This window comes from Antechinus flavipes, chromosome 3, assembly GCF_016432865.1.
Source record: "Antechinus flavipes isolate AdamAnt ecotype Samford, QLD, Australia chromosome 3, AdamAnt_v2, whole genome shotgun sequence".
NCBI lineage: Eukaryota > Metazoa > Chordata > Mammalia > Dasyuromorphia > Dasyuridae > Antechinus > Antechinus flavipes.
Window position 1 is genome coordinate 622,523,861 of NC_067400.1, and position 23,115 is coordinate 622,546,975.

General features: G+C 34.3%; 1 protein-coding gene across 1 annotated transcript; it reads right to left on the bottom strand.

Moving 5' to 3' along the window:
• Window positions 1–7,141: 7,141 nt before the first annotated feature.
• Window positions 7,142–8,071, bottom strand: LOC127556481 (olfactory receptor 14C36-like). Its single transcript, XM_051989656.1, has one exon. The coding sequence runs from the start codon at window positions 8,069–8,071 to the stop codon at window positions 7,142–7,144; it is 930 nt and encodes a 309-aa protein (XP_051845616.1).
• Between the last annotated feature and the right edge of the window lie 15,044 nt (window positions 8,072–23,115).

Consider the following 23,115-nt stretch of genomic DNA (forward strand, 5'->3'; position numbering starts at 1 on the left):
CCTCTTAGTGCGAGAGGTCAGGGAACAGCAACTGCTGTATCATCTCCTTGTATCATTTCTCACAAGAGGTGATCCATTCTGGGTTGGATCTCCAGCAGCCACTGTCAGGTGGCTCCCGTGTATTCCAGCAGCTCTCTCATGTATTCCAACATATGGTGCCTGAATGTGGGGTAGAAGATAAGAAAAATTACAAGAAGAATCAGAGCTGTTCATGAGAAGGATCCTTCCAGAGTTAAGGAAGAAGAGCCCTGGTAAGATTTTTTTAGTTGGGGTAATGAAATGGGCCAACACATCAAAGGACTGAGCCAGGAGACTGATGAGAGATTTAAATTCCTGTTCTGATTACAATCTTCTTTTCTGTATGAAAGTTTGCCTCCATGATATCTCATAAGATCAACACCTGCTATAGTATTTTACCCTACAACAATCCAGAGGTCATAGTGCTGCTTGCATTCCTCGGTGTGCTATACTATTTTCCAATTTTTCCAGCAATTTTTGTGAAGTAGTAAATTTTTATCCCAGAAGCTAGTGTCTGAGTTTATCAAAGACCAAATTATTACAGTCATTGACAATTGAGGTCTTGTAAACCTCACCTAATCCATTGATCCACCATTTTATTTCTCAGCCAGTACCAAAGAGTTTTGATGGGCATTGCTTTATATTATACTTTTAGGTTTGGTACATTTGGGCCACCTTTGTTTACACTTTTTTCCCAATAGTTCTATTGAATTTCTTCACTTTTTGTTGTTCCAGATGAATTTTGCTATTATTTTTTCTAGCTTCATTAAATAATTTGTTGGCAGTTTGATATGGCATTCACTAAGTATACAAATTTAAATAGAATTATCATTTTTTATTATATTAGCCTGCCTACCCATGAGTACTTGATATTCTTCCAATTATTTAGATCTAACTTTGTCTGCAAAACATTTCCTACTTATTTTCATTTATTTCCTGGCTTTGTCTTGGCAAATAGAATCCCAAATATTTTTATTATTTATAGTTATTTGAAACAGAATTTCTCTATTTCTTACTGCTAGGCTTTGTTCTTAACATATAGAAGTGCTGATGATTTATGTGGATTTATTTTGTATCTTGCAACATTGTTAAAGTTGTTAATTGTTTCTAGTAGTTTTTTTAGTTGATTGTCTAGAAATATTTAAGTATGCCATTCTGGTATCTTCAAAGAATGATGATTTTATTTCCATATTACCTGTTCTAATTCCTTCAATTTCTTTTTCTTCTTTTCTTGCTAAAGCTAACATTTCTAATGCACTATTAAATAGTAACGACGATGATAGTGGGCAACCTTGTTTCACCTCTGACTTTACTGGAAATATTTCAAGTTTATACATTACATATAATGCTTGCTGATGATTTCAGAGAGATGCTACTTATTTAAAAGAAAATGACATTCATTCTTATGATCCCTAGTATTTCTAATAGGAATGACTTGTATTTTGTAAAATATTTTTTCCTGTGTGTATGTGTGTGTGTGTGTGTGTGTGTATGTGTGTATACACACATATATATGTATATATGTGTATGTATATATATATATGTATGTGATTTTTTTTTAGTTTAGTTATTGATATAGTCAATAATAGTAATAGTTTTCTTGATAATAAACCAGCCCTGAATTCCCCATATAAATCCTACTTGGTTATAGTATATTATCCTGGAGATAAGTTGTTGTGATCTCTACAGATTTTTATTTAAAATTTTTTTGCATTTAGGCAAATTAGCATTTAATTTGCTTTCTCTGTTTTGGTCCTTGTTGGGTAACAGTACCATATCTGTGTCACAAGAGTAATTTGGTAGGTCTCCTTCCCTTTTATTTTTCCAAATAGTTTGTTTAATGTTGGGATTAAATGTTTGGTACAATGGAATTGTAAATCCAGTTAGCCCTGGAAACTTTTTCTTCAGGAGTTAATATCTTCCTCAACTTCTTGTGTTAAAATGGGACTATTTGACTAATTTTCTCCTCTGTTAATCTGGGAAATCTTTGTTTTACAAAGTATTCAGATTATTAGATTTGTTTAGTGAATAGTTTGGCAAAATAGCTGCTAATTATGGCATTAATTTCTTCTTCATTGGTGCTAAGTTCAGCCTTTTCATCTTTTGATACTGGTAATTTGTTTTCTTTTTCCCTTTTTATAATCAAATTGACTAAAACCTTATGTATTTTTTTTCATAAAACCAATTCTTAGTTTTGTTTATTACTTCAGTAAATTTTTTTAATTTCAATTTTATTGATCTCTTTTATTTTCAGAATTACAAATTTGGCATTTAATTGGAATTTTTAATTTGTTATTTTTAGGTTTTTTAGTTGCATGCCCAATTCATTGACCTTTTCTGCCTCTATTTTATTCATGTAAGCATCTAGAGATATAAAATTTCCCCTTAAAATATATCGTGCTTTTAGGTCAAGCAAATATAATAAAGATGACAATACTAGCTAAACTAATCTATTTAGTGCTATATCAATCAAACTAATTTACTATATCAATCAGAAACTAATTTACTGACCTAGATAAAATAACAACAAAATTCATCTGGAAGAACAAAGGGTCAAGAATTTCAAGGGAATTAATGAAGAAAACAGCAAATGAAGATGGCCTAGATGCACCAGATCTAAAACTATATTATAAAGCAGAGTTCATCAAAACTATTTGGTACTGGCTAAGAAATAGACTAGTTGATCAGTGGAATAGATTAGGTTTACAGGATAAAATAGTCAATGACTATAATAATCTCATGTTTGATGAACCCAAAGACCCCAGCTTTTGAACAAGAATTCACTATTTAACAAAAACTGCTGGGAAAATTAGAAATTAGTATGGCAGAAACTAGGCATTTAGCTACACCCAATAAGGTAAAAATAGCAACCGTTATGCAAATGAGGTGCAGAGGAAGAGTATACACATTAAAGGGGGGGGGGAGAGGCTTATAGTTCTGAAAACCTACTCACAAAGGTTCAATAGATAACATAACATATGCCATGAGAAGGGTATAGTACCCTCCAAAATCTATAAAGAAATAAGGGAGCAGGGATGAACAGATAGGGAAACAAAGGGTAAGGGAAAAGGACAAGGGAGGAATCCTTAGGTGGGAAGAGGTTAAATAATAGAAAAGCACATTATGGAGAAAATTTTATTTAAAGAATAAGCAGGGATAGGAAAAGCATGTGTGTGTGTATATGTGTATATGTACATATATATAAATATACCTTTTCTTTACTGTAGCTTGCTTAGGGATGGGAAGATGAAAGGGGGAAGAGTGAATTAAGTAAATAAGGTGCACAGCAGAGAACAAAGAACAATTTACAAGGAAGTAAAGAAAAAATGGACATTCATAAATGCAATATCTTCTTACTAACACATATATTTCCTTGATCTGGTAATTTTTTATATATTTTGAATTCTCCCTCATGTTCTGCTGGGCACATGACAATGTTCTGTTTTGTTTTGCTTTATTTTGTTTTGTATTCCTTTTCTATTTTTTCTTTTTCTTTCTTACTCTGATTTTTGAAATAAAATAAATTTTTAAAAAATTCTTTAAAAAGGAAAAAATAATACATTCTAATTACTATAGTAGTATTGACAGCAGAGGGGGAAAAAGTTTCAGACAGAAAGTTACATTTACTGTTTAAAAAAAAAGTCTTCCTAAAAATTACAGTTGTGTTAAAACAGAAATGGCTGCCCCTCATCAGAGGTTCTCAATTAAAGGCTGGATGACCACTAGTCAGGCATGTTAGGAGGAAAATTCTTATTCAGATAGGAGTAAAACTGACATCATTTCTACGTTTGAGTTGTAGTGATTCAGTATTTCCAATCCTACATTGTTATTGACTGAAAGCTATATATAAGTAACTATAGTAATGTAAATTATATTAAATACCATATGTATGCAATGTCTGCATTGATCTATTCTTCTCAAGGTGAATATATACCACAAAATTCAATTAAATAATTTTACAAAAAGAAATGTTGAACAAAATGATGAAAAATTCTATAAACACCCAGAGAAAGAACTGATAATATCTGAATACAAATTGAAATATACTTTTTTACTTCATTTTTCTTGACATGTTTTTTAATCTATGTTTTCTTTTAATATGACTGTTATGGAAATGTTTTGTATGACCATATATGTAAAACCTCTGTTGAATTGCTCACATTCTCAATAAGGATACAGTGGAGGGGAAAGAGGGAGGACATAAAATTTGGAGCACAAATTTTTAAAAATTATTTTTTACATATGACTGGGAAAATAAAATACTGGTTTTTTTAGTCTATCTAGCCAAAATGATTATCTGACAGTTTTATATATATTTTTCTAAAATCTATTTGAAGGTATTGGCTGACAATCAGTGGAAAGCATAGCAGTGGGGGCTCATAAACAATTGTAATAGAAATTTTATCTCCTAAGGATGACCTTTACAAGCCTGGGAAAGGTAGTAGCTGCCTACCTCTCTGGGAACCCAAGCTCCAGAGTCATTGCAAGGTGGGGAAACTCCCATGAGGTATGCTATAGTCTCAATATCCAGTGACAACTTGATTTATTTTTTATGTATCTCAGTTGATCTGAATACTTTATCTCCAGACATAGGAAGCTGAGGAATGTAGTGAATAGAGCACTGAACCAAGAGTCAGGAAACTTTATACAAGCTGTTTGAGCTTGTCCAAGTCAGTTATTCTTGTTTATCTCAGTTTCCTCAAATGTAAAATGAATGTACTAATAGAATTCTTGTGAGGATAAAATCTCATAACTATTTGTAAAGCACTTCATCCACAGTAAATACTATATAAATTCTAGCAACACCCAACGATTGTTGAAACTTATTATATTACTGACTTCTTTCTTGAATTTTCTTTCTTATAAACTGTATCTTCCTCATGGATGGAAATACATATACAATTTGTATCTTTTTCTTTTTAAGGTTTTTTTAGATATTAAGTAGACTCTAGGAAAATAAAATCATGTGAGTTCATAGGTATCTACCCTTTCCCATTTGGAAACCAGTTATTTCATTTTTTTTTTATTTTAAGCCATTATCCAGTCATCAAAATTCCTTTCCCTCAGAAAGAAATAGAAATGAATATCATTGGGGAGTAGGGGTTGTTTTTAAAAATATAGCAGCAATACTGTACAACATTTTCAAGGTGAAAAAGTTTATTACCACGGAGTTCAAGGCTGAATGGTAAAAGGGAAAAAGTAATGCAAAAAAGCTTAGCAATATATCAACACATATTTAATGCATATGTTAATATGTATTATATATACATGCATATATTAATACATATATGCCCAGATAAATATACATATATGTATTCATCTATATATACATATGCATATTTGTATGTGCACTTAAATTTATGTGTACTTACATATTATTTTCCAGCTCCAGCCTGCCATATCCTCAAAGAAGAGAAGATAGATTTTATAATCTCTTCTTTGGAGACAAGTATGGTTCCTTAGAACATGTTCCATTATATTGGTTGCCATAACTTTCATTCACCTTGCTGTACTCATAGTGTTATTTTCCAGATTCTGTTGAAATTCTTCTTCAGACATATAATATCTCTGTGACCCTGGGAAGTCACTTAAGTTCTACCTATCTCTTTCCTGATCTTTAAAATAGGGATAGCTATAGTATTTACCTTAACATATCCTTGAGGTAGGCAAGAGAAGTGGTAGATAGTATCAGGTTTGAAGCCAGAAAACTGATTTTCCTGAGTTCAGATCTGGCTGGGACACTCACTAGCTGTATGACCCGAGCATGTTTCTTACCTCTGTTAATCTCAGTTTCTTCATCTATAAAATGAGCTGGGGAAGGAAATATCAAACCACTCTAGTTTCTTTGCCAAGAAAACCCTAGTTGGGAGAATGAAGAGTTAGATACAACTGAAAAACAATCACAAAATATTTTGAGATTAAGCAAAATAATATTTATAGGATGATTTGCAAACTTTAAAGTGCTATGTAAGTATTATGTATTATTTTTATTTATTTGCTATTATTAGTTTATACATGCTCACAATTTAAAAGCGGAGTTACATGGAATAGAGGTCCTAATTCAAGAGTCACATTTGAGCTCATGGATATTACTATCTCACTAAAGAATGGAAAATGCTTAGAATGCCAAAAAATGAATCTTGTGATTAAAAATACAGATGAGTATACATCATTTAAAAAGAAATTGGATGCATAAAAATTAGAAGTATAAGGATTACATTGTATGTAAATGAGCAACCCTATTTAGGAATCACAATGGAACAAATGGGGATGAAGATCAATGAAATGGGAGAAAATGAGTAACTTTGTCCTTATGGTATAATGAATGACATGTGGACTTAAAGAGGAGATGAAGAAGTAGGAAAACAGATGGTAAGCCTGACAAAGAGGTATAAATATATTAGTGGGGAAAAAGGGTTTCAATTTCTTAGACACAAGCAAGAGTATTTTCACCTTCCCAATTATGAAAGCTAATTTATTTTTTAAATTTAGCTTGAAGATAATTCCATACTTAAAAACACAGGAATGAAATGCAGAAATTGTTATCTTTATTCAATCTTCTCAATCAGGAAGCATTGCTGGAGAGGGGAAGAATAGCTATGATAGAATCCCTGAGGCGGGAAGGAACCATGAACTCTATGGCTTTCTGTAGGCACCATAATATTGAGGAGAGGAGATTTCAAAGGATTCAATGGAAGAATAAGTAAAATCATGATCCCTGACAACATTCTAATAGGTTATATTCTAATAGAGGAGAGAACATGTAAATAACTAGTTACAAAGAGCTATAGAAAGATTAATGAGGTATGATCAAAGAGAAGTCACTAGTAGTGAGGAAGGTGAAGACGAAAGAACTCTTATAGAAAATAGGATTTGTATCTCCTCTTGGAGGAAACTAGAGAAGCCAGGAGTCAGAGAAAAGATGGGGCATTCCAGACATGGGGAAGAATAAGTGACGGTACCCATTATCAAAAGATAGATTGTTGCATGGGAGGAACAACAAAAGAGACACTGTTACTGGATATAGAATACATAGAAAGTAAGTGTAAAAAGTATAATAAGTAAGTGCACAGTTGAAGCATAAAAAGATTAGAAAGCTTAAAGAAATTCTTTTTGTTATGTTCTAGGAAAAAATCTTTCTCTTTACCACTGTTTGCACAGCCTCTTTTATCTGTTTGTTCCTTAGACTGTAAATGATGGGGTTCAAAAAGGGGGGTATTACAGAGTAGAACACAGACAGAATCATGTCCTCAATGGATGCAGAAACTGAAGATGGTCGGAAGTAGACATAAAAGCATGAAATCAGAAACACTAGTACAACACTGATATGGGGGATGCAGGTGGAAAAAGCTTTTCTTTGATCTTCTTTCACTGGAAATTTCAGCACGGTGGAAAATATGCGAACATAAGAAGCAATGATGAAGGCAAAGCAGCCACCCCCAATTCCCAGTCCAGAGGCAATTATAAGTATTTCATTACTGAAGGTCTCAGAACAAGAGAGTTTGAGTAGAGAGGGCATGTCACAGAAGAACTGTTGGATGACATTGGATCGACAGAAAGGCAGTCGAAATGTGTAAACAGTATGGAACCCTGCATACAGGAGGCCAGTAAGCAAGCTGGTCAAGGTCATCTGAATGCAGATTTGGGGATTCATGATCACTGTGTAGTGGAGTGGGCGGCATATGGCAACATAGCGATCACGGGCCATGATGGTGAGGCAGGTCAACTCCACATATACAAAGAACACCACGAGAAAGATCTGGGCCACACACTCGCCTTTTGAGATAGCCCTGCTGTTCAACAGGGAGTTGGCAGATGCTTTAGGGAGAGTCACAGTTATGTAGCAGGCATCCACGATGGACAGGTTCCTTAGGAAAAAATACATGGGGGTATGTAGGCGTCTGTCAACAGTAGTAACGATGACGATCAGCAGATTTCCCAGGACAGTGGCCAAGAAAATCAGGAGGAAAAGAAAAGAATAGATGATCTGCAGCTCTCGAATATCAGAAAACCCCATGAGGAGGAATTCACTCACAACAGTCAAGTTAGACATTTCCTGAATCTTTTATCTGGGGAGCAAAGGATAAATATATTTCAAAAATTGAAGATGCTATGGTTTGTATTATTCTTGTTACATAAAACTTTTTGAATAAAGTATTGGGTTTTTAGGGAGGCAAAAGATTATATTTCATGAGTCTTTATTGCTGTCTTTTTCCTTAAGGACTTGATACTTCACTCCCTGTCATAAACCCAAATGACCCAAATCCATAACCATCTATGATGTTGGGAAACATGAGTCATCTTTGAAGTTCGATATAAATTAACATTTTTACTGTTGTGCAGCTAACCAAATAAAAGCCTTTCCTTATTGTACCATGGTTGTTTTCAGTCAACAGATATGCAGACCATCCCTGACCCCATTCTCAGTCATTCTGGGTTATGTCTGATGGCAGAGTATATAAGTATTTGTGGTCACCTTTACACGATGATGATCCAGTGGAGGTAAACTTTGATGTCCTCTAGGCACTAGGTGGTATAATCGATAAAGCATGGGGCCTGGAATAAGGAAGTCCTGAGTTCGATTCAGTCTCGGACACTTTTCAGGTATGGGATCTAGAACAAGTCACTTAATTGTTATTTAATTCAGTTGTCCCAATTCTAAAATGGGATTAATAGTACCACCTACCTGCCATGCTTGTTGTTAAGAAAAAATTGAGATTAAATTTATAAAACACTTATCATACAGGTTGACTCATAATAAGCCCTGTATAAATTTTAGCTATTATGATTGCTTAAATGTTGCTTATATAAGTTTGCCAATAAACATGATCAGTCTAATTCTCCAACCTATATAAGTTGCCAACATGAAATGTATCTTGGTAGAAATCTCCTTTTGTGCACAAGAAGGAATTCACTTTTTGCCATCATATGGTTTGGGTGTTGTAAAGTTTAAATTCAAATAATTTTTACATACCTATTATTTTCAAATCCCCTAGATTTCTCAATGTATCCCTCCACTGCTACCCTCCTTAAAAACATTCCTCTTTTTTCCTGTCTATGTCTTTTTAAAAAATTATTATAGCTTTTCATTTACAAGTTATATGCATGGGTAATTTTACAGCATTGACAATTGTCAAACCTTTTGTTCCCATTTTTCTCCCTCCTTTCCCCCCCTCCCCCAGATGGCAGATTGACCTATAATACATGTTAAATATGTTAAAGTATAAATAAAATACAATATTAGCATACATGTCCAAGCAGTTACTTTGCTGTACAAAAAGAATGAGACTTTGAAATAGTGTACAATTAGCCTGTGAAGGAAATAAAAAATGTAGGTGGACAAAAATAAAGGGATTGGGAATTCTATGTAGTGGTTCATAGTCATCTCCCAGAATTCTTTCACTAGGTGTAGCTAGTTCAGTTCATTATTGCTCTATTGGAACAGATTTAGTTCATCTCATTGTTAAAGAGGGCCACATCCATCAGAATTGATCATCATATAATATTGTTGTTGAAGTATATACTAATCTCCTGGTCCTGCTCATTTCGCTCAGCATCAGTTCATGTAAGTCTCCAGGCCTTTCTGAAATCATCCTGCTGGTCATTTCTTATAGAACAATAATATTCCATAATATTCATATACCATAATTTATTCAGCTATTCTCCAATTGATGGGCATCCACTTGGCTTCCAGTTTCTGGCCACTACAGAGGGCTATCACAAACATTAACATTCTTGCATATACAGGTTTCTTGCCCTTCTTTAAAATCTCTTTGGGATATAAGCCCAGTAGTAGCACTGCTGGATCAAAGAGTATACACAGTTTGATAACTTTTTTTTTTTTGAGCATAGTTCCAAATTGTTCTCCAGACTGGCTAGATGTATTCACAATACATCTGTGACAACAGGTATCTGTGTCCCTGTTTTCCTGCATCCCCTCCAACATTCCCCATTATCTTTCCCTGTCATTCTAGCCAATCTGACAGGTGTGTAGTGGTATCTGAGAGTTGTCTTAATTTGCATTACTCTGATTAATAACGACTTGGAGCATCTTTTCATATGACTAGAAATAGTTTCAATTTCTTCATCTGAGAATTGTCTGTTCATATCCTTTGACCATTTATCAATTGGAGAATGGCTTTATTTCTTATAAATTAGAGACAATTCTTGATATGTTTTGGAAATGAGGCCTTTATCAGAACCTTTGAATGTAAAAATGTTTTCCCAGTTTATTGCCTCCCTTCTAATATTGTCTGCATTAGTTTTGTTTGTACAAAAACTTTTCAATTTGATATAATCAAAATTTTCTGTTTTGTGATCAATAATGATCTCTAGTTCTTCTTTGGTCATAAATTCCTTCCTCTTCCACAGGTCTGAGAGGTAAACTGTTCTATGTTCCTCTAATTTGAAAAACATTCCTTTTAATAAATACTTTTTTAAAAAGGGGGGAAGGGAGAATACAACACAGCCAACTAATATATTGATGGTATCAAGGCAATACATTGAGAAAATCTGATATTACATGAAAAGTACAATCCTCATAATTCTTTGCCTTTGCAACTTTGCAATTCAATGTGAGGAGTTGGTTTTCCCCTTCATTTTGAGAACAAACAGTAATAATTTCCCATCATACAATGTGGATAAGTTTGTTTTAGTTCTTTCCACTTTCATTGTTGTAGTCAGTGCACATATTTTTCCTTAGTTCTACTCATTTAACTACTCTTGCATCAATACATTTAACTTTATTTAATTCTGTTTTTTTCATATCCATCATTTATAACAGAGTAACATTCCATTATATTTGTGTATGCCAGTTGGTTCAGCCATCCCTTGATTAAATGATAAGAATTTAGTTTATATTTTTTGCTACAACAAAAAGCACTACTACAAGTTTTAGGACTCTAAAAGGCCTTTCTTTTTGTCATTGACCTCTATATAGACTATATCTCCTACTAAGATCTCTTTCTCAAAGGATATGGATATTTAGTGACTATCAAAGAATACTTCCAAATTACTTTTCAAAATGATTAGATAAATTCAAAGTTTTATTGATTGTGTTAGTGAAACTGCCTGGAAATGAGAAATTTCTCCTATAATCAATTTTTGGAAAATGTTATTTAACCCAAATTAAGTGAAATAAAATTATAAGCAATATCATTTTAATAAAAATTAATTGGGGCCTATGCATTAAATTCATTCTTTCCTGGGACAGATGCTTGTTAATTCTCTCTCTCTCTCTCTCTCTCTCTCTCTCTCTCTCTCTCTCTCTCTCTCTCTCTCTCACACACACACACACTCTCTCACTCTCTCACTTTCTCTCTTTCTTTCTCTTTTTCTCCTTGCCTCTGTCTCTGTCTGCCTTTCTCTTTCTCCATCCCTCCCTCTCTTTCTGTCTTTGTCTTTTCCTTTCTCTTTGTGCCTAAACTCCAAGGACTAATGCATTTGTTGCATTTGATCTCTCCATTTGCATCCTGAATTCCCCAGTTTTATCATTAGTTTCCAACATCTCTAATAGCTTTTTGGTTCCTTTTACTCACAAAGTCATAATACCAGCTTACATTCTTAACTGCTCTCACCTTAAAGACTGCAGGAACCTCCTTCTTGGTGTTAAGGAACTCATGGTAGCCATCACCACCAAGGGATTTCCTGAAACCTCAAATCAGGCCCCTTGACTTCCTAGTTCCAACATTTTTAACTGTTCTTTAAAACCTCTGGGAGCAACACAAATCATTCTGTCAGAGATTTAAACTGTTTTAATCTGCCTGTTGTTTTTAAATTGCCATGTATTTCCTGGACAGAGCATTACATTCTACCATATATGCTCCAACTCGTATCTTTGCACAGGTTATGTGTTCCATGCCAGCAATTCCTTCCATTCTGACTTCTATATCATAGAATGCCTCATTTCTCAAAAAGCTTAGGTTCCCACCTTCTACATGAGACCCTTCCTGATTTTCCTCTCCCAGTTTTTAATTCATTCTCTCCACTATGGAGGATACTTTATGTTTACTTGTTAATCTTTGCATTTACCCTCTTCTTGCCTTTCATTTCTTTTTTTCTCTTCCTTCCTTGCTTCTTTCATTCTTTCCATTCTTCCTTCCTTCCTTTCTCCTCCTTCCTTCTCTTTCTCTTTCTCTCTCTAATCTTTTCTTTCTCCTTCTGTCTCTGCTTCTCTCTCCCTCTTTCTTTTCCCCTCCTTCTTCCTCTGTCTCTGTTTTGTCTCTATTTCATTAATTTTTTCTTCCTCTTCATCTCCATTACTTTCCCTTCTCCATCACCCTCTCATTTCCTTTCCCTTTGCTTCTTTCCCTTTCTCTTCCTCTCTTTATCTGTCTGTCAAACCTAGGTTCACCTATTGTCCCTGACACATATGGATTGTGTGTGTCCTCTGAGCAAGAGTTTTAGTCTCTTTGTCCTCCAGAAAGCTAAGGACATAATTTCCATATTAGCTGCTGGTTTGAATTAGCAAATGGAGCTCTTCAATGAAAGAATTCTATTAAACTAAGATCATACCTCTAAATACCTCCAGTTAGAAATGCATATGTGGATGTGGTTTTTAAAAAGAAAAGGGGGGCAGCTAGGTGGTATAGTGGATAGAGCACCAGCCCTGAAGTCAGGAGGACCCGAGTTCAAATCTGGCCTTAGATATTTAACATTTCCTGGCTATGAGAACCGGGGGAAGTCACAATCCAATTACCTCAGAAAAGAAAGGAAAGAAAGAGGAAAGAATAGAAATGGGGGGGGGGATCATTCTATGAACACTTACCTGTATGTTTCCCACATACATTAGCAGCTTAGCTTCTCTCATTACTTGTTCCAAATTGGCAAATGCTACCTCCTTACTGTAAGCACAGGATTTTCTCAGGAGAGACAGGAGATTCTTTGAGCTCCTATACTTTCTCAATGCAATCATGAAACTGTGATTTAGCTGGAAGTTAGTTCTTGGAATACTGCCTATTATATTGCTGGCACTGCCTTCAGGGACATTATCCCTAATGTCCAGCTAAATTCACCAAATCCCAAAATAGTTTCAATGATGCAATTTTCTCCTTGTGGAAAAACAAAAGTAAATCATATCCTGAGATTTGAATTCAAGTTTTCAGAAATATCAGTGTGCATTGTTGTTCAATCTTTGCAGTCATGTCCAACCATTCTTGACTCCATTTTGGATTTTCTTGGTAAAGATACCAGAGTGGTTTGCCATTTCCTTCTCCTACTCATGTTACAGATAAGGAAATTGGGACAAACAGTTAAATCACTTACCTAATGTCATACAATAAATAAAAGTCTGAGTCTAGATTAGAAATCAGCAAGATAAATCTTTGGAACTTCAAATCCAGCACTCTATATAATGCACCATTAATGCACATCAGTAGATATAATTGATTATTATTCCTGAATTTGACTATTTTTCCATTACGTTTACTGACTTAAATTAAAATGATTTTCCATTTATTTGGGAGGAAAATGATTTCTCCATGGTTTTTGATAATCATATGAATGAAATAAATGCTCAATTGACATGAAAACACTATGATTAATTTCATATGTACAATCTTATATAGGTAGATTAGCTTTATATGCAAAATCACTTTATTTCAAATATTTCATTAATGTACTTTAAATTTCATGCCAAACAGGTTTAAATAACCTTTTTGTAATAATTGTCTTTAAAAAACAGCGAATCACAATAAACAATAAAATGACCACATATGATGGAGTATGCAATACTATATGTACCTATGATCCATCGCTTGTATACTGGGGAAAAGGTCATACAAGCCAACATGATTCATCTGGAAACATTTATCAATTCTTCCATCATGTTTGACAAATGAATTCCAATAAACAAGTCTTACAAAATGCTACACGAGGTAGTATTTTGGTAAGTCTCCATCAATTAGCTTTACCTAATATGTGATCCTTATATTTCCAAACAAATATGTAATCCTTAAATTTCCAAAAGTGGGATACACAGAGAGAAGCAATGGATGCTTGTTATATGTAAGACCACCTTTCTTCCCATTTTTACTTTGCGTTTATTATGCATTTAACATGGCTGGCTCTTCAAATATAGAAATATACTTGGATCATTGCCCAAATTGAGTGTCCTGGTTAAATCTTGGTCATGACAGCAAAGGACCAAGTAATCTTCTCTTGTCACCTTATCTCTTTTTGAAAAAGCATGGGGCCTCAGTTTCCCCATCTCAAAAAGGGAAATCTTGGTACATATTTTGTCCTCCTCACAAGGTTATTTAGGGGGGAAATGTCAGACTTCCCTGTTAATGACCAAAGTCCACTATGAAAGTCTTGAAAGGACTAAGACTAGACACGAAGGCCAAAAGTACCTATGGTGCTTCATCTCAGAACTTAATCCAGACAGGCTTTGTGTCTTTGCTCCCTGTTTGATGCACTTAATGGGGCGAGTCATCCCTTGCCTTCTTTGCCCCAACCCCCAAACATAATTATAACTATATAAATATTACTATATAATTATAGCATTATTTAATATTTTCATGTCTGCCGAGCATTTTAAGCATATTGACTCATTTCATCCCAACAACAACTTTGAGTGGTAGCTGCAAATATCATCATTGCTTTGCAGTTAAATGCAAAGTTCACTAAAGTAATTAGTGTCTGAGGCAGGATTTAAATCCACATCTTTCTGACTCCAAATTAGGTAAGGACACGAATCTGGCACCATGTATTGCAGGAATTCAGTGTGGACAAGTGATAATGAACCTCCAAGTATTTAAACTTCCCAAATGCTTCATCTTCCTTAGGTCATCCCAGTAGCAGTGCTATTCAGTCAAGAAATGGCCAGCTAAAGTGTTTGCTGCTCTGTTTGCAGTTTAACTGAGTATGGTACCCACAAAGTTGATTTTTGACCTTGTGGGTTTCTCTGTGAGCAGAGCTGACTGCTTTTACTCTCGCATATCTTTTCTCAGAGCTTTCCTGATAAGTAGGAAGCAAGTAACCTTCAGCTGAGTCAAAAGTTCCAGCTCGAATTCAATGATCATTTATTAAGTTCTTATTATGTGACCTATGATGTGCTCTGTGTGCCGGGAGTGCAAAGACAAAATAAAAATAGTTGTGGATCTCACAGAGCTTACATTCCATGGGTGTGGGGGAATATAGGTCAGTATATGCCAATACAAAATATGTGTAGAGATTTCTGGGTGGAAGTCACAGTTCCTATAAAAAGGAGAGTTTGTTAACAATAGAACAAGACTTTCAGGGGGCATAAATCCAGAATAAAAAAGGTAGGAAGAAGGGACACTGAAGAGAAGGAAGCTGGAATGGATGGGTGATGATCAGATTACTTCCCATAATGGTCATCTAACTCAAGGAATGCCACAAAACTATCCTTCATCTTCTTACGTCTGTATCTCTTGATCCCTTGTACCTACCCTCTCCTTCTACACTGATGAGAAAAACAGGTGGCTCAATAACTACATCTTTTTTTTCTATTTTTCATCCATCCAAATTGTATATAACTATTTAGAAATCAATGGTCAATATCCTTAACTATTGAGAATCTTGGACCTGGTTTGTTTCTGCAACCACATTCATTGCTAAATTAATTATTGTTATCAATTCCAATTGATCAGAAACACCCACTAAAATAACATCGGGAAATGAGTATGGATCACAACATAGCATTTGCACTCTTTCTGTTGTTGTCCGCTTGCGTTTTTGTTTTCCTTCTCAGGTTATTTCTACCTTCTTTCTAAATCTGATTCTTCTTGTGCAGCAAGATAACATTTGCATTTTTATTTTGCATCTATTATTCATTTAACATATTTAACATGTATGGGACTACCTGTCATCTAAGGGAGGTGGTGGAGGGGTGGAGGGGAAAAGAAAAATTACCCATGCATATGTTTTGTCAATAAAAAGCTATAATTAAAAAATAATTATTGTTTGGATGTAACTACTCAATTTCTTTATTCCTCTGTAACAATCCCTTATTCTTTGAATGTCCAGAAAATTCTATGATACCCTATTTAGAAGATAGGCTGTAGCTGGGTCTTGATACATTATTGGAAGCATGAGGATAAGATGGCGAAAACTAGAATCCCATGTCTCTGCCTATACTCTGGAAAGAATTCTAATTCATTGTCAATAGAGTGGGGGAGTGGTATGATGATTTCTGAACTGCTCAACCCTGAACCATAGCTGAGCCCCATAGTTATGAATGAGAGAAAATATATTTTCCTATCTTGTATCTTTTCCCACAAACTCTCTCTCCCAGCTTTACTCAGTCATAAGCTAGCCAAAGTAGAAAACTTTTTTTTTTTAAATTGCAGGGACCAATCTATGTGTGACATTTATGTTGTTCAGGAAAGCATATAGGGGAAATCTCACCTCTGGGTTTTGCACTTAAAAATCTGGTGGTTTTAGTGGATGGAAAGAATGAGAAAACAATGTGGTTCAATGGTGGCCCCAAACACAACTAAAATCTTCATCTGAATTAAAGGAGGTACAATGTTGAGAACAAAAATGGTGATGGTCTTACTCAGCCATGCCCTGGTCAGATTACACCCATAATGCTGTAATAAAAGGTGAATGGGATACTTTGGAAAGGACCTGTATATCCTGCAGAAAATCTAGGTCATAGTCCACAGTATAGATCTTAGTTAGCATCATAGATCATAGATACAGGGACCTTAGAGACAGTCTATTCTAACTCTTATTTATACATGAAAAAACTGTAGTCTATTGCATTATACAGAATTAAAGATATCATAATAAGGATAGATTGGAGTAACTATGCATATTGGACTTGGAGAAAACTTAATGGACATTATTGAGGGTTTTTTCAAAATAACATTTTTCCTCCAAATTACATCAAGAAAATTTTTAGCATTTATTCCTAAAACAATTTGAATTCCAAATTTTCTCCTTTCCTATCCTATCCTTTTTCCTTAAATGGTAGATGATGTGACATAAATTGTGCAGTGTTATCTTGCAAAGTCAATTTCCATATCAGTCACAGCTATGAAAGAAAAAATTAGGGAAAAAAAAGTTTTGATTTGTGTTTTTTCTTTATGAATCCTTCATAATTATCTTGGGTCATTATATTGTTGTGAAGAGTGAAATCATTCACAATGGATCATCCTACAATATTTCTGATCTCATGTACAATGTTTTCCTGGTTCTGGTCATTTTACTTTATGTAAGTTTATGCAAGTCTTTCCACATTTTTCTGGCATCTGCCTGCTCACTATTTCTCAACTGATAGGCATCCCTTCAATTTCCAGTATCTTGTTGCTTTCAAGTACTTTAAAGGGGGGAGGAAGCATTAGATTAGGAATGAAAATAAGTGTGATAGTGGAAATCCGTATGTTAATTTAAGATAAGCAAATACATCTTGTTTTAAGATTCCATTTTGTGATTAAGTAATATTTTATGTAATTTGTTTTTTCCCCTCCCCTCCATAATAAGACAGTTTAATATTTGCCTCTCAAATTTGGTTTAAAAACTTACAATGATCTGTGTGCCCCAAATTTGAAAAACAAGTGACAAACACTAGTTAATAATGTTAGCTTTGATCTACAGTTTCCTTTTCAGAACTTAAATGTAATTTGTAAAACTACTGCGCCAGAAACATAAAATCCAATCAGAAACTGAAATCAACTGCCTGCTCCTGGGTCACCATCAGGATGATTCCTGTGTATCCCACTTTTGGAAATATAAGTATTATATATGTGCTTAGAAATATAAGGATCACATATTAGGTAGAGCTAATTTATGGAGACCTGCCAAATTGCCACCTCATGTAGCATTTGGAAGGCTTATTTACTGGAATCTTTAGGAATTAAAATAATGTTTTTTGCTGAGAAAGTCTGATGTTTATACTACTGATTGCATGTATTAGTGACTGTAATTCTTCTGCGTGTGTATCGTTCTAAAATTAAGCATATGTTATACTAAATTGATTTTATGCATATGCCGTAGATCTCAATCACTTTTGCTGGGATTTTCTATATTGGCAGAGGAAGATTCAATATTCTTTGAAGTTCATTGTAACTGAGAAATTCTGTGATTCTACCTATCCAAAAGACTGGGGGAGGAAATCATATGAATACAGTTTAGTTCCATAATGATTTACCTACTGAGTTTCTTCTTGAATAATATCTTGCATTTTTAGGTAGTAGAGTGGAGCAGGGCTTCTTTTTTATTATAGAAAAGATTTCATTTTATTTGGTAGTCTATGCTATTTAAAAAAAGCATATAAATCATAAGATCAATGATTTAACTTTAAACTCTTTAGTTTTAAGAAATCATAGGTGGGTAATTCAACTATATAGTACTTAAATCAAACTCCCTGCTCAGATATTTACAGACATTTTGTGAGAATTCAGGAATAAAGCAATAACTATTGCCTCCACTATACTTTCCATTTTCATGTTGATAGTAGGGTTAATTTTTTTTCCTAGTAAATTTATTTATTCTTAATACACATTATCTTATAAATCATGTTGGGAGAGAAAAATAAGAGAAAAAAAGGACATACCATGGGAGAAATTAAAAAAAAAAGAAAAGGAAAAAAAAAGAAGTGAACATGACATGTGTTGATTTATATTCAGTCTCAGTTCTTTCTCTGGATACAGATGACATTTTCTGTCCAGAGTCTATTGGGATTGTTTTGGATCACTGAACCACTGAGAAAAACCAAGTGTTTCATAGTTGATCGTTGCTCATTCTTGTTATTGTTTACAATGTATTCTTAGTGGTTTTTTTTTTCTTCTCAGCATTGGTTCATGTAAATCTTTCCAGGACTTTCAAAAATCAATTTGTTCATCATTTTATAGAGTAATAATATTCCATTACCTTCACATACTCCAACTTGTTCAGCCATTTCCTAATTAATGGGCATCTACTCATATTCCAATTCTTTGCTACCACAAAAAGAGCTGCTACAAACATTTTTGCATATATGGGTCCTTTTTCCTCTGCTAAGATTTCCTTGGGATATATACCTAGATTGCTGGGTCAAAGGGTATTTACAGTTTGATAGCCTTTTGGGCATACTTCCAAATTACTCTGCCAAATGGTTAGATTATTTCATAATTCCATCAACAATGCATTAGTGTCCCAGTTTTCCCACATCCCCTCAATCATTTATCATTATCTTTTTTCTGTCATCTTAGCCAATCTGAGAGGTATGAAGTGGTACCTCAGCGATGCTTTAATTTGCAATTCTATCATCAATAGTGATCTAGAGCATTTTTTCATATACCTATAGATGGCTTTAATTTCATCATTTGAAAATTGTCTGTTCATGTTCTTTGACCATTTTTCCATTGGGTAATAACTTGTATTCTTATAAATTTACACGGTTCTTTATATATTTGAGAATTGAGACCTTTAAGAGATACACTGGTAGTAAAGTTTTCCCCCCAAACTTTGTACTTCCCTTTTAATCTTGTTTCTGTTGGTTTTGTTTGGGCAAAATGGGTAATCAAAGATTATCTGTTTTGTCTTTCATAATGTTTTCTAGTTCTTCTTTGGTCAAAAATTCCTCCCTTCTCTAAAGATATGATAGATAAACTATCCCTTGCTCTCTAATTTATTTATGATATCATTCTTTATGCCCAAATCATATACCCATTTTCATCTTATTTTGGTCTGAGATGTGAGATGTAGACCTATGTTGAGTTTCTGACATATTATTTTCCAGGTTTCCCAGCAATTTTTGTCAAGTAGTGAGTTTTTCTTTCAGAAGCTGGAATTGGGGGAAGGGGGAGGTTATCAAATACTAGATTACTATAAGTCTGATTATTTTGTTGGAGCAAAGTTTCTTAAACTTTTTTCCAAGTGACACTTCTTTTTGCCCAAGAAATTATTACATGACATTGGATATGTAGGTGTATATCTATATCTATTTATCCATATAATGTTAAAAATTCTGATAATATATCATATACTAATATTAAAGATACTGATAATAAATTATAATTTCATGACAATCACATTCAGGTGTGGGATCCCATATGGGGTTATGACCCACAATTTAAGAAGCTGGGGAGAAGAGGACCTGTGCAGTCCTCCCTGGACTCCTTGGCTATTCTTCTAAGATTCTACTTGGGAAGATTCAATATCTACTTTGACTCAGTTCCTACTTACTGAGAACTCCTCAGATCCAGTCAGAAAGAAAAAATCATCAGCCTCATGATATACTAAAAGCAAATGATATCTTTTCTTCAATTAGGCATCAAATATTCTAAAAGTCAATCATCAGATACATTATGTAAGGGTGAAAGGAAAAACATAATTAACAAATAGTTGCCAAATACTATAGTAAGGATTTAGGATACAAATATAAAAGAAAATTAGACCTTGCCCTCAAGAATATCATATGTTAAGGGAAGAAATAATGCATCCACATTTCTTTTGAGGGGGGAGGCACTTTAGAAAGTTATAGAAATGAGAGGACAATACATCTTTAGGGAAGAGATTGGCATAATCTGTTCAGGAACAATGGATCGATCTAATCAAAATTAATCTAAAGCTCATGCTTCTAAAAATGGAGGAGGGAGGTGAGAAAGGAGTAGAGGAAAGTACAGCTGAAGTTTTCCAGAAATAGTGTTCTGAGAAAGGTGGTCACACTTAGGAAAGTGGGGCCTCAAGGTGGAAGTTCCTCCAGGGTACAGTCTGTGCTGTTTGTGGTGAGATTGCTTTGCTATGGGGGATTTGGCTGACCAGAAGCTATACAATTCAGAATATATCATCATTTCCTCTCTTCTATTTTTAATGTATTTTTTTCAAGTGACATTTTTTCAGTCTTTCTCACTCCACCAGTTAGAAAAATACATAGAAAACCAAAATCCTTGTAACAAATTTATACAATTATTCAAAACAAATTCTCATTTTGGCCATTTCCCCACATGTTTGTTTAATTTTAATTAATCTTGAGTCCATTATTTCACTTTTAAGAAGTAGCTATCACATATACCATTTGTAGATATTAGTATTTCTCAGGGTCAATATTCTTTTCTCCTATTCAAACCAATTCAGAGAGGAAGGTGTCATGCCTGAATCTCATTTGGTCATAGCCATATTTTTTCTGTCCCTGGGTGCTTATTCTTTTCTCTATCTTTGCATTTATCCGCACTACTTCAGACCCTCAGGCTGACTGGTTCTTCCTCTCAGTCACAGGGGAAAAAAGGAGAAATTGAAAATAAATTGGAAAATCAAAGTCTTGGACAAATGTCTATCATTTTCTTCCTTCTATAGCCAAAATCGGCAGATTCATTTTCACATACCCCTAGCGCACACACACACACACACACACACACACACACACACACACACACAAGAGGCAACAGGGACCCATGAGCCTCAGGTAAGTTTAGGTACACTGATCTCAGGACTTTGGATCATCCACATGTGGCACCCTTGAGCTGCAATGAATCACTCATCAGATAAGGAAGATAGAAAATGAGTTTGTAGAAACTAAGGAAAAAACAACTATATCAAAGGAGGGCTTTATCATGTTCAGAGTATTCTCAGCCCTACTACCCTCCCAACTCTGTCCTTTGAGGCTTCTTATTCCTAATTTGGCCTACAGATAGAGATAATATGGTAGATTATATAGACTGCTTGAGTTGGAATCGGGTAAATCCAAAGTCAAATACCACTCTTGACACTGACTAGCTGTAACAGGAGACTCTCTTAACCTTTATATGTTTCAGATATCTCCTGAATTATACTGTCACTCATGAATATAAATTGGCTTTGGTGGAAGGAGATAACATGCTAAGAGTTTCCCATATGATTGGAATAATAGTGTTGATAACAACAATTACCATTTCTGAAGCATTTTAAGATTTGCAAAACACTTTACTAATATTGTCTTATTTAACAATGAACATTAGTATCTGCAGACAATAAGAGACTGAGTTCTTCAGATTTGTGGTTTTTTTTTTTCATTTTTGCACACTATAGTGATATCAGTGAAATCATGGATTCTAAAGAAAATATATATATATATATATGTATATATATATGCTTATTTATACTCATTATATATCACTGTTCCTAATATGTAGAAAGTTCTGTTCTCTGAAAAGGGTTCTTAAAACTCCAAGTTTCAGCTTTTCTCTTTGAATGAAAGAAAATTGTTTGATTACTCTTATTCAAATAACATTATTTTATCCAAATTGCTAAGATGAGACCTATCTCCTCTTCCCTTCCCCTTTCCTTTCTTCTCCTCCTCATCTTTTCTCTTATCTCTTCTTCTTTCTCCTTTCTTTCCCTCCACTTTCCTATGCCTTTCTCTTTCTTCTCTTCTCCCTTTCCCCTGCTCTTTTCCTTTCTTCCCTTCCCTTTTTTCTCCTTTTTTTCTAATATAAAAAGGAAAGATTGTGAATTATCTTTTGTTCTAACACTTGGGGTTTGCATGAGTGAAGTACCTCCCTTCCTTCCTCCCTCACATTGACCACAAGTTTTTATACTGCCCATAGCTGGTACAAAGTCATTTCTATGGCTGAAAAGAGATTCTTAGTTTAAAAAGTCATCCATTTATTTAACAGATATCCATAAAGCTCCTGTAATGTTTCATGCTCAGTGGTGGCCCAGGAGAGATAAAAATAAAATGAAATCATGTCTCTGACTTTAAAAAATAAATAATATAAAAAAAGATGTGGCAAATCTCTAAATAGCTATAATGTAAGACATAATGTGGTAAAGCTACAGGTGTGGTATAAATAGAGTGGTAAGAGGCATTTAAGAAGATTGAAATATCAATTGGCAAGAATTTATTAAGTTTCTTCTATGCATCATGCCCAATTAAAAAATAGGAAGAGAAAAACTAAATCATCCTTCTCTCAAGGAACTTGACTGAAATGGGGAGAATGGTGGTAGAATCATTGTGCATAAAATTGAATGGCATGGGGTGTCATCCATTGGAACATGCTTGGAGTTGCCCTGCCTGCTTCTATTTAACCATGTGGAAGGTGGTCTGGTGACTAGCTTCTATAATTGTTATCATCTGCCCTTTTATTCTCTTCTCAATTCAGAAGAAAAATGTCTAAAAGGGAATTAATGCCCAAGATTAACAAAGAAATAATAAATTATACCTATTTACTC